This window comes from Urocampus carinirostris, chromosome 5, assembly GCF_059441175.1.
Source record: "Urocampus carinirostris isolate Australia breed hairy pipefish chromosome 5, RoL_Ucar_1.0, whole genome shotgun sequence".
NCBI classification, from domain to species: Eukaryota; Metazoa; Chordata; class Actinopteri; order Syngnathiformes; family Syngnathidae; genus Urocampus; species Urocampus carinirostris.
Window position 1 is genome coordinate 38,242,172 of NC_142353.1, and position 12,159 is coordinate 38,254,330.

General features: G+C 39.6%; 1 protein-coding gene across 1 annotated transcript; it reads right to left on the bottom strand.

Annotated features, from left to right (window-relative positions):
- Nucleotides 1-266: 266 nt before the first annotated feature.
- LOC148366293 (uncharacterized) lies at nt 267-11,445 on the bottom strand. Its single transcript, XM_088335268.1, has 4 exons — nt 11,060-11,445; nt 9,088-10,370; nt 6,286-6,499; nt 267-4,352 (listed from the first exon to the last, which is right to left on the bottom strand). The coding sequence occupies exons 1-4, from the start codon at nt 11,214-11,216 to the stop codon at nt 2,365-2,367; spliced, it is 3,642 nt and encodes a 1,213-aa protein (XP_088191394.1). The 5' UTR covers nt 11,217-11,445; the 3' UTR covers nt 267-2,364.
- Between the last annotated feature and the right edge of the window lie 714 nt (nt 11,446-12,159).

Consider the following 12,159-nt stretch of genomic DNA (forward strand, 5'->3'; position numbering starts at 1 on the left):
GCAAACAATTACAACAACTCTGGATACAATAATTTATCATTTAAGGTGATTTGAAGCAACTTGTTGTAATTTTAACGTTTCCATTTATTTGTGTGTTTCATTGCTCAACATTTTCTCTCATACAGTGCACTTTTCTCCGCATCACACTGTCAGGTTCAACCCAACAGATGTAACAAAACCTATATACAAAAAAGACACAGAAAACGTGAGTTTAAACTTACTTGCAAGGAGAAATGGGCATAGTCTACATAATGTAGACTTCTGGACACTCTAAAATATTCTTATGCACCTTGCCTTTTTATTGTGTTCGGAAGGCCCTAATTTACATAAGGTCTCTTCTGCTAAAGGAAGGGGGAGTGACAAAACAAACAGTTGAGACCTGTTTATACGATAACATGTTATCTATAGTAAACGAAACTAGGTGAGCCTGCGGTCAGAGAGGTCCCTTATCTCGCCGTAGATAAGGTGTCATCCTGTTTCCTCCTTCTTCAAACACAAGTAAGAAAGGCACACAGTATGCAAAGAAGATAATGCAACAGTAGAATAACATATTTACAGTTTAAATCCATCACACACAAACTCCAAAATGTCTGATTGGCAAATTGTATTCATTCCATTCCAAACACCCAACAAGTAAACAGTATACATGAAGGAGCACAGTTTGTAACCTCATGTCTCCAAACTACAACAACAAACAATCTCTGGGCAGTAAGTAGGGGACACCCTGAACTGGTTGCCAGCCATTCGCAGGGCACACAGTGACAGACAACTCATTCACACCAAGGGACAATTCGGTCTGTCAAATTAACCCAATAAGCATGTTTTTTGAAGGTAGGAGGAAACCGGAGTGCCCAGAGGAAACCCACGCAGACACGGGAGAACATTCTTGGTGCTCTATATAGTTATGACTATTTTATGTTCACTTTAATGCATTTGATAAGTGTCAGGTTCATCCAAAAGGATTTTGTAAAAATCACCAAACAAGGAGACAGATACACAAATTTAGGTTTTCACGTAGGAGAAATACTGTCAGCCTTTCTCTCTGGGCAGCAATGCAGCATTTCTCTTAATGGTTTATTTGGACAGACCTTTTATAGGCGCAAGACCCCAGATTAAATGTTACAACATCGCGGTTCGACACAGAGGCCCGTTGACATCGTCAGAAGAGGGCTCAAAGGTTGCAATGTGAGCTTAAAAAAGAAGGTTCGTCAACATCCTTGTTAGGCGGGTGCATGCTTATCAACATGCGCTGGGTTTGGAAGTCACACCTTAACTGAAAACGCTAAATATGGAGTTCATAACACAGCAAATATATATTGTGATCACGACAAATGTATGATAAATAAGTAATTACAATTATTCCTACAATAAGACAAATAATATATGTTTATTCGAAATCTTACAATGATGAATGTGGTTCCATTTTAACATCTCCCATTTTTTTTTAAGCCGAGGCACACTTATTTCATTAAAAAATTTTAAGCTACACCGTCTATCGACAATGTTTAAAAATTAGTTTCACATATGTTATTTGTTCAAGGTTAAAATTAGCATGAGGCCTACATTAACAGAATATAGTTTTTCATTTGTGGTCACCGTGGCTCATGAGTTAATCAGAGTAATTTATTTAAAACTTTTGATTTAGGTTTAGTTTTTATAAATAGATATTTTACCTTATTTTTCAAATTTGACTGTACTTTTTTTCCTTGTTTTTCAAAAAAAGTAAAAATAACACCTAAAAAATAGTACAAATAATATCTACCATTGGAACTATTTTCTTATTATGTTCCTTTATTTTGATGCTTATGCCAGGTTTGAGTTGTTTAGGCTTTTATTGCTCACTATTGTTCATTGTTTTAACTGTTATTAAACACTTTTGCATGGTTTTGATTTTTGTCACAGTATGCCAATCATGCTGCTGTTCTTCAATTTTGGGAAAAGTGTGAAGCACATTGTACAACACTTTGGGAAGTCTTCATTGACTTGAAAAGTGTTATATAAATGCAGACCATATTTTAAACCCTTTATGGTTGATGCGCTTTTAGTAACCTAGGAATTTTGATAAAATGAGAGGACACAATGTTGGACCTTAAAAACAGGATGGATAATTACATATCTAGTTGTACACGATTATGTTCTCCTTGCAAGCTCAAAATTCATCGATGTCTTCTCTCTTTAATACGAGAGTATTAAACTATAAACGTAGCAGTATCTGTTTCTTTGCCCAACATGTTCCTATCCACAGTACACTTCTTTCTACATCACACAAATAAGTACTGTGAATTCTTCACAGTACAACTACAACAACTAAAACAATTTCAAACGTTTAAGAATGTGAGCACTTATTTCAATAGACAGGTATACTTAGGCCTTTCTTTCTTGGATGTGTACTCTCAAGTGTTGGAACAGATCGGAATTATTCGTTAAATCCTGACCACAGTCCAAACAACTCACAGGATGTTCCCCTTTGTGAGCTCTTATGTGTTTAACAACATTGAATTTTTGAGTAAACTTTTCCCCACAAACGAAGCATCTGTAGGGATTTTCTTCCATGTGTGTTATCATATGCATTTCCATACTAAATTTACTTGTGAAGCCCTGACTGCAGAATGAGCAAGGAAATCGTTTTTCGCCTGTGTGTGTTGTCATGTGTCTGTTCAAACCATCCTTTTGAGAAAAAGCTTTTCCACAGACAGAACAAGAAAATCGTTTTTCTCTTGTGTGGATTCTCATGTGTTTTTGCAAATAAGCTTTTTGAGAAAATGTCTTTTCACTATCAGAGCAAGAAAAATGTTTTCCCCCAGTGTGCGTTGTCATGTGTCTGGTCAATAACCACCTTAGAGAAAATGCTTTTCTGCAAAGAAAGCAGGAAAATGGTTTTTCCCCAGTGTGCGTTCTCATGTGTGGAATCAAATAAGGCTTTTGTGCAAATGCTTTTCCGCAAACTAAGCAAGAATAGGGTTTTTCCCCTGTATGGGTCCTCATATGTTTGGTCAAATCGGAATTTTGAGGAAATACTTTTCTGCAAACAGAGCAAGCAAATGGTTTTTCCCCTGTGTGCATTCTCATGTGTACAATCAAATGAGACTGTACAGAAAATACTTTTCTGCAAACAGAGCAAGAAAAGGGTTTTTCACCCGTATGTGTTCTCATGTGTTTGATCAAATCAGAGTTATGAGAACATCCTTTTCCACAAACAGAACAAGAAACAGGTTTATCCCCTGTATGCGTACTCATATGTTTGATCAAATGAACCTTTTGAGTAAATGCTTTTCCACAAACAGAACAAGAAAAGGGTTTTTCTCCCGTGTGCGTTCTCATGTGATTGAGAAAATGAAACTTGCGAGAAAATGATTTTCCGCAAACTGAGCAACATTTTTCCAATTTTTTGCGACAAAACCAGCCGCATTCATTCTTTTTGCAGCAATATGGGGAGTTATTACCGGGAGTTGTTTTCTTTTCAGAGCTTTCCAACTGTTGAAGGTTCCATTTGCAGTTTATACTGTTCTCTTCATTTGGTGGGCGTCCTTCAGACATGTCGCTACTTGGACTTTCATCGAGGAGCTGTGGGCACTCGGGTGGATCGTCCTCGTAGTGTTTAATCTCCGTAAAGACGCCAGTTGGCGGCCACTTGCTGTCATCGAACTTCTCTTCTTCTTTAACATGATAAAGCTGCAGTTCTTTTTCTTCCACTTTGATGATGGGCAACTGAGGATTTTTTTGCTCCAGACCCGAGCTCCAACCTTGGTCCGCAGATGGATCTTCATCATGGCGGTTTAACACATCCTGGACATCTAGAGGACGCGAACACGGTGCAGAGTCCATCGGTTCACAATGGAGCTGTGAAATCTCGGGCAGGTTGTCCTCGTCGTCTTTAATTCCTGCAGAGACGCCAGTCGGAGAAGACATGCCGACATCAAACTCTTCTTCTTCTGTTTTAACATGGGGAAGTGGTGTTGACTCCTTTTCTTTCACTTTGACGATGGGCAGCAAAAGATTCTTGGGCTCCAAGCTCAAACTCTGAACTTGGTCCCCACGGGGATCTTCATCATGGCGGTTTAACAATTCCTGGATCTCTAAAGGACGCAAACACGGTGCAGAGTCCATCGGTTCACGATGGAGCTGTGAGCACTCAGGCAGGTTGTCTTCATCGTCTTTAATTCCTGCATCGACGCCAGTCGGAGACGACATGCCGACATCTGACTCCTCTTCTTCTGTTTTAACACGGGGAAGTGTTGACTCTTTTTCTTTCACTTCGACTATGGGCAGCGGAAAATTCTTTGGCTCCAAACTTAAATTCTGAACATTTTCTCCAGGGGGATCTTCATGAGGGTGATGCATGGATAGGATGTCTAAAGGACAAAGACACAGTTAAGATAATACGAGCTGGTAAAATATGGTAATTAAAAAAAAAAAATACAGTAAACACGGTATTTATTTGAGTAAAACACATGTGTTTATAGGTTCAAACGATGCATTGTTAAAGACAAATGTTGTTAAATTCTTGCTGTCATGATAAGTCATTTATATTATTTGAATTGAATCCCTTGCTGCATCACTTATCGGGGTTTCGTTACTTTCCGGGTTTTCATCCCGCATCCTGGTTGGCTATACCAGTGATTTTCAACCACTGTGCCGCGGCACATTAGTGTGCCAAGAGAGATCGTCAGGTGTGCCGTGAGAAATTATCCAATGTCACTTTTTAAAATTTATTATAAAACATTTATGAATCATTTTCTGCAAATATATCATTGTCAAGTGTCTGTGCTGTAAGAACAGGGGGTATTATAAATTATATTGTAATTAAGCATACTGTTCAGTGTCATTTTACAACATTTTTGGTTAGTGGTGTGCCGCAAAAATTTTCCAATGTAAAACAATGTGCCCTGGGTCAAAAAAGGTTGAAAAACACTGGGCTATACAGTCGCCCCGCACATTTCATGCCTGCGCATGAATGACATTGTGGTGCAAGTTGTTCCTGGTTTATGATCCCTTAACCGCTAAAGTAGTAAAGGCACCACTTCCCGTGGTGTGTCTTGGGTAAGTACAGGCTGGTTGCATCTATCCCTTTCCAGCCCACTTTTTTAGAGTTTGCTCTCCCATATGAAAGACGTAGTCCTGGATTCCATAGTTACAAGTAGCATGGGAAGCCTTCTGATCTGACTCAGATACAGCACGTTCATCATCTGGTTGCTGTTGTCTTTCTGTGTAAAGCGTTATCCCACTCTTTAGAGATGAGTTGGACCTCAGTATTGCTGGGCAGTGGTGTGTGAGATACTGATACTTGGGGGTAAAAGTATTATTAATGCTTATTTTCTTGGCAATAAAAAAACTTGTGTTTGACAACATTGGGGTGCATTATTTATAGCATATTAATGACTGAACTAAAATTGTAATGACTGAAAGATGTTTGTATGTGTTTTTTAGTGGAAAGGGAGAGAGATATGTCTCTCTGGGTGCTCAGCACCCCCCAAAATCAGAACTCGCCACTGGACCGTAGGAGTCTTGTTGAAAGGTGTGGTTTCATTCAATGTTTTGCGATTGCGGTCAGTGATATCTTCGACTGAGAAATCGTACAGCTACACGTGTTACCCTAGCCCTCGTAAATAACACGCACCCAAATCTTGAGTTATGGTTTGAGTTGAAAATAAAAGAGCTTGTTCTACTAAAAATGTCGGAAAAAATGTTAAAACGTCATATTGTCAGATATAACGAAATTGTGAATATGCTTAATTGCTGTTAAAATTGTTGAGAAAAATTGTTCAAAGCTCACATTGTTAATTTGCTGTTAATAGTGTCAATAAAATTGTTCAAACCAAAAAACTCAAATAAATTCGGGCATATATTAGGGGGGGCACTTGGCAGCCTATGTACCAATAAGTCGAATCATGTTTATTTGTATAGCCCACAATCACAAGAAGTCTCAAAATGCTGTACAGACTACTAATACACCACATCATCAACACGAAATATAGGTTATGACCAGTTAACAGTTTCCTAAAGTCCACATCATTCTTAAGCTATTAAATATACGTGCGTTTTAGGTCTAGATATAAACAATTGCAAAGAAGTTGCAGGTCGAATCTTAGAGGGGAAAAATATTCATCAGCAACGGGATACAAATGATTTTGTATGGCCTATTTTTGAAAACATAACACTGTAGCGACGTTAAGACATTATGTGCATGACACGGTTCTAAAAAACGGATTTTAAAGAGATACTTGCGCATAAACCTACAATCAACGGTCAACAATACAAAGATAAGAGGGAGGTTTATAAACAGACCTTTGAGCTTGACGACTGTTTGATCTTTGCGAACTGCTTCAAGGTTTCGTCCTTGTCGGTCAATTTCCTCCTCGTACGTAGCGATCGTTTTCTCAAACAGTCCGAAAATTTCGTCCGCAGCAGCGATGAGTCGTTCTCTTATCAACTGTTTCAACATTTTCACTTTTGAAAATCCTCCACGGTCGAACAGAAAATAAGAGTACTGAATAGAGTACTACTCTACTTCAAACTGTCGTAAGTTGGAGCACCGAACACGAAAATGTGCTCACTTCCGGTGAAGTCTTCCTCACTGTGTTCACGCAGTTGACATTTAAAGCCCGTGTTTTTATACTGCCCTCTTTTATTCTTTGAGGGAATATCAAGTCGAGTCAAGTCGTGTTTATTTGTATAGCCATTATTCTCAACAAGTCTCAAACGGCTGAAAAGACAACACACTATAAGAGACCATTATTACACCATCCCCTGATCTAAAACCGACATGAGTGCAATGAAAAACGTAAACAAAAGAAAGCTTGCGAAGAGACCGCTCGTGAGGTAATCCCTCTTCCAGGATGACCAGGCTGTAATTGATGCTGCAATACACAGACATTGTCGGTATGAAATATAGGTCATTCATAAAATAGAGAATATAAGTGTGTTTTAAGCCTAGATTCAAACAGTTCCACTCAGGTTGCAGATCAAATTTCAGAGGGCAGAGCTTCCCACAGCCAATTGAGTTAAAATCATTCCTAATTTAAGGTGGTTTAAGGTTTCTTAATTTTCCCAATGTTTTCCTCAAGTTTTTTGAGTTTTTCCTTGCCCCCGTGTAGGTTTCAGATCGGGTGATGTTGTAATGGTGGTCTGTGCAGTCCTTTAAGACTTCTTGTGATTAAGGACTCATAATCAATATCAAATATTGATAGGGACAAAACAATGATAGCTTGATTTCAACTCATTAATAATTTAAGGTGATTTGAAGCTTGTTCATCTAAATGTAAATACAGTATACCCGTTCCCGTATTCCGTGTTCCCTTACTCGACATGTTCTACAGTTGACATCTTTCTGCATCAAACAAAATTAACTCCATGATTTCTGAATGGCAAACTTTATACATTCAAGTCAATTCATGTTTATTTGTAAAGCCCTTTATCACAAGGAGTCTCAAAGGGCTGCACAGACCACAGATTATTGCAAACTATTATTACACCATCCCCTGATCTAAAACCTACATGAGGGCAAGGAAAAACTCAAAAACCTCAACATGAGGAAAATGAAGGAACCTTGAGAAGGGACCGCACGCCCCCTTCCAGGATGACAAGGCTGCGAAGGAGGTTGCAATAACAAATAATACACCGATATTGTCAACATGAAATATATGTCATCCATAAATTATATAATAGAAGTGTGTTTTAAGCCTAGATTTAAACAGTTCCACTGAGTTTGCAGATCGAATCTCCGGGAACAGAGCATTCCAAAGCACCAGGGCCCAGGTGGAGAAGGCCCTTGAACCTGCAGATCTCTTCTCGGCTTTTGGGATCACTAGTAGACCAGCATTTCCAGAGCAAAGGCTTCGGACCAGAAAATAGGGGAAAATTAAATCTGAAAAATAGGAGGGAGCAAGTCCATGCATGATCTTGTAAACATCCAAAAAGTTGTCATTACCCACAGAACATTTTATAACCTTACATCTCCAAACAATAAAAGCAATAATAAAAACACGTAGCACTTATGTTGTTAGGAAGAGGGAACAAAAGCTACTAGACTCATCCTAAGTTTGGTGAGTGATAAAATTAATAGAGGATACACCAGAGTTGTAGAATAATTGTAATTACTTATTTATTATACATTTGCCGTGATACATATATACACAGTAACCCTGATTATTTTTTTAATTTCAATTTGATGACCAGTCATCTAGTCTAATTTATGTTGATGATCAGTGTTGGGCACGTTACTTTAAAAAGTCATTAGTAAGAGTTACTACATCGAACTAAATTACTCGATAGCAGGGGTTGCCAACTTGGTCCACTAGAGCCGCATGCGCTGCATGTTTTGGAGGTTTCTCTTGACCAACTCACGTGATACAAAATATCAACTGTGTTGGAGCTTGATAATGATCCAGGAGATAAGAATCATCTGTATTGGACCAGAGAAACTCCCAAAACATGAAGGTCATGCATCTCTCCGGGACACGTCTTACAGCTAAATTCTAAGATTTCTGATTGACGAACACTGTTCATTACACCTGAAGAAGGCTGGCAGTTTCTTTCTGTTGTCCTTTACCTGTGAATTTCAGGTGAGGAGAATCTCAGTAAAATCAGAGGCTGGAGATCAACTGCTTCTCGAGAAGTTTTTTATTGGTAGGATATATTCTGGACACAGATGGACGACAATCTTAGCAATAGTCTGTCTGAAGCAAGGTTTTTATACCTTTTCTCAGGCATAAAGTACAACAGGAAACCACAACTGCAGTCTTCTGCTTTGCACATTTTTCGAGTTATCAGCCATTCTCGGAATTTTGGGGTTTGGACATCTTTCGGTTGCCAGCCAAATTGACAGTTTTTTGTTCTTTTCAAGTTGCCCAACATCCACTTAACAGTAATTTTCCCATACAACTGTTACCACTATGGTCTTATGGTTGCTTGACATTAGCTTGAACTTCTTGCTTTGAGTTTAAAGATCTTGACATTAGTTTAAATTTCTAGTTTGCACCTATATCAATTCATGGTATGGGCTGATATGCTTTATGTACGGTACAGTCTTCACACCCGATGACATTTTTTGAAAAAATGTAACATTTCGTCCACAAACTGAACAAATCAGGCTTTCCTTTCTCCGATGTGTACTCTTAAGTGTTGAAACAGATCAGAATTATTTGTCAAATCCTGACCACAATCTAAACAACACAGAGAATTTTCCCTTTTGTGAGCTTTGATGTGTTTAACCACATTTAATTTTTGAGTAAACGTTTCCCCACAAACAAAGCACCGATAGGGATTTTCTCCCATGTGTGTTATCATGTGCATTTCCATACAAAATTTGCTTGTGAAAGCTTGACTGCAAAATGAGCAAGAAAAAGGTTTCTCGCCCGTGTGTGTTGTCATGTGCATGGTCAAACCAGGCTTTTGAGAAAATGCTTTTCCACAAACCGAACAGGCAAAAAGTTTTTCTCCTGTGTGGATCCTCATGTGATTTTCCAAAGCACATTTTTGAGAAAATGCCTTTTCACATCCAGAGCAGGAAAAGGGTTTTTCCCCTGTGTGCGTTCTCATGTGTTTGATCAAAACGGACCTTTGAGAAAAAGCTTTTCGACAGAGTGAGCAAGAAAAGGGTTTCTCCCCCGTGTGCGCTCTCATGTGTGGGATCAAATAAGACTTTTGGGAAAATGCTTTTCTGCAAACGGAGCAAAAAAAGGGTTTTTCCCCCGTGTGCGTTCTTATGTGTTTGGTCAAATCGGATTTTTGAGGAAATTCTTTTCTGCAAATGGAGCAAGCAAAGGGTTTTTCCCCTGTGTGTGTTCTCATGTGTAAGGTCAAATGACACTTGCGAGAAAATGCTTTCCCGCAAAAAGGGCAACGTTTGTCCGATTCTTTACGACAAACCCGGCAGCGGTCGTATTCATCTTTTCCTTTACGATCCGGAAAATGCTTTTTGACAAAGCTTGCACCACAATCTGAGCAGGTGGCGTCCACTTTGCCAAATTTTGGTGAGTTTTTGCTGGGAGTTGTTTTCTTTTTGGAGCTTTCCAACTGTTCAGGGTCTTGTTCGCAGGGGGCGCTGTTGTTTTCGCCATTGCTGTCTGACAGGGGAGCTAAGTCTTCATCTGGTGGGGGGCTTTCCGACTTGTCGTCACTTGGACTGTCACAAATAAGCTGTGAGCACTCGGGTGGGATATCTTTGTCTTCTTTTATCTCCAGATAGACGCCAGTTGGTGGACACTTGCTAAAATCAAACTCCTCTTCTTCTTTTTTTACGTAGGGAGGCTTCGATTCTTTTTGTTCCACTTTGACGATGTCCAGATGAGGATTATTTTGCAGCAAACTTGAGCTCTGACTCTGAACTTCAAATGGATGTTCATCCTGGCGATTTTGCAGGGGCTTGATATCTAGAGAACAAAAACCCCATTTCAAATAATATCGGGCAAACGAAAACTGATAAGACACGAACATTTTAAAAAGAAAAATTATATATGTATATTTATACACAATCACCGGTAACTTTTTTAGGTACACCATGCTAATAACGGCTTGGACCCCCTTTTGTCTTCAGAACTGCCTCAATTCTTTGTGGCATAGATTCAACAAGGTGCTGAAAGCATTCCTGAGAGAGCTTTGGTCCATATTGGCATGATGGTCTCAAAACCTTATATAGTGGCCGGTGAGTGTTTCTATCCCTTATAATATGTTAGAGTCTCGGGACCCGTTTTAAGGTTATAAAATGTAATAACGTATGTGTCTCGGGGGACATAGAATCAAATCACAATGGGAACATATGGTTAAGGATGCCTAAAATGTTTTTGGGGATAGCTATATTGAGCGATACTGTGCTGCGTTATTTTAGGTGGTCAGACCCCGGGTCAAAATTAGTGGTACCATGCCTACACACAGACATGTATATTAGGGGGAAAATTGATAGCCTATGCATCGTTACAGACGACTTTTAAAAGGATGAGAAAAGCGTAACGTTTAAACGTTGAAGCTCCTCGTTTCCTCACACCTGATTGTGGATAAAAAAAATACTTGCGCTCGGTAACAGACCCCAATACAAAGTTAGAAGGTACATTTTTGAGCAGACCTTCGAGATGGATGACAATCTGATTCTTGCAAACCGCTTCCAGTTGTCGTCTTTGTCGGCTGATTTCCTCTTCGTACGAAGCGATATTTTTTTCAAAAAGTCCAAAAATCTCGTCAGCAGCAGCGACGAGTCGCTCTCTTATCAAATCTTTCAACATTTTTTCGATAAAATAGAAGTCCCACGGAAAAATGGACAACAAACTTAGTTCAAACACTGTCGTTGGTTGTTAGCACCAGAAATGAAAATGTTGCTTACGCCTGGTGAATTCTTCTTTGTTTTACTTTTTGTTGACATCCAAACTCCAAAACGCTTTACTGCCACCCGGTGTTTGCGAGGTTAAATTCTATTCATCTACCCTGGTCATAGAGAGGGGTGACGGACAGCAAGACAAACACATACAAAAACAAAGAAAATTGGGGGGAAAAAAAGGAAAAAGTAGCAAAAACACACACAAAAATTTTGGGACCATGGTCAACCCAAATGCCCAAACACCAAACAAGTTAAGCACCTCAGCAACCAAGTTGGTCATGCTTTCATACCTCCAGATGAAACGGGACACACGGGCATGTCACTCGGGTCAGGGTGACACAACACACTCTTCTGTTCAACAGCAAGGCCCGACAGCTTTCACTGGTTTACCCCTGGTGCATCATACAGTTGCCCTGCCTATCCCTTAGAACGTGTCTAAGCACCCCACTATCCTTTTACAACACCTCTCCACTCATTCCCATCACGATATTTAGACCTCTTTCCTGCAGTGCACTCATAACACTATCCATCCACGTCAATCGCGGCTTTCCTCTTGGTCTCCTTCCATTGACTTCTACTCTGTAGATCCTCTTCAACATTCGCTCCTCATCCATCCTCCCCATGTGTCCAAACCAACCGAGTACTCTCTTATCCACACACTTGCTCAGTTCCACTACTACTCCAGTTCTGTGTCTCCCAATTTAATTTCTCATTCTCCCTCCACTTTAGTTGCCTCTTACAACACGCAGCGGACCTCGGTGGGAGAATTCTCACACCTCCCAGGGGGAGAGGGCCCCTCACCACAGGACAAAAAAAGGCTATATTCAAAGTGCTTATTGTCATATGTACCG

Coding starts and splice junctions, on each gene's coding strand:
- LOC148366293 (XM_088335268.1), bottom strand. CDS start 11,216: ATGTTGAAAGATTTGATAAGAGAGCGACTCGTCGCTGCTGCTGACGAG. Junction 10,371..11,059: donor GATTGTCATCCATCTCGAAG/GTCTGCTCAAAA, acceptor TTTGTTCTCTAG/ATATCAAGCCCCTGCAAAAT. Junction 4,353..6,285: donor AACAGTCGTCAAGCTCAAAG/GTCTGTTTATAA, acceptor TTTGTCCTTTAG/ACATCCTATCCATGCATCAC.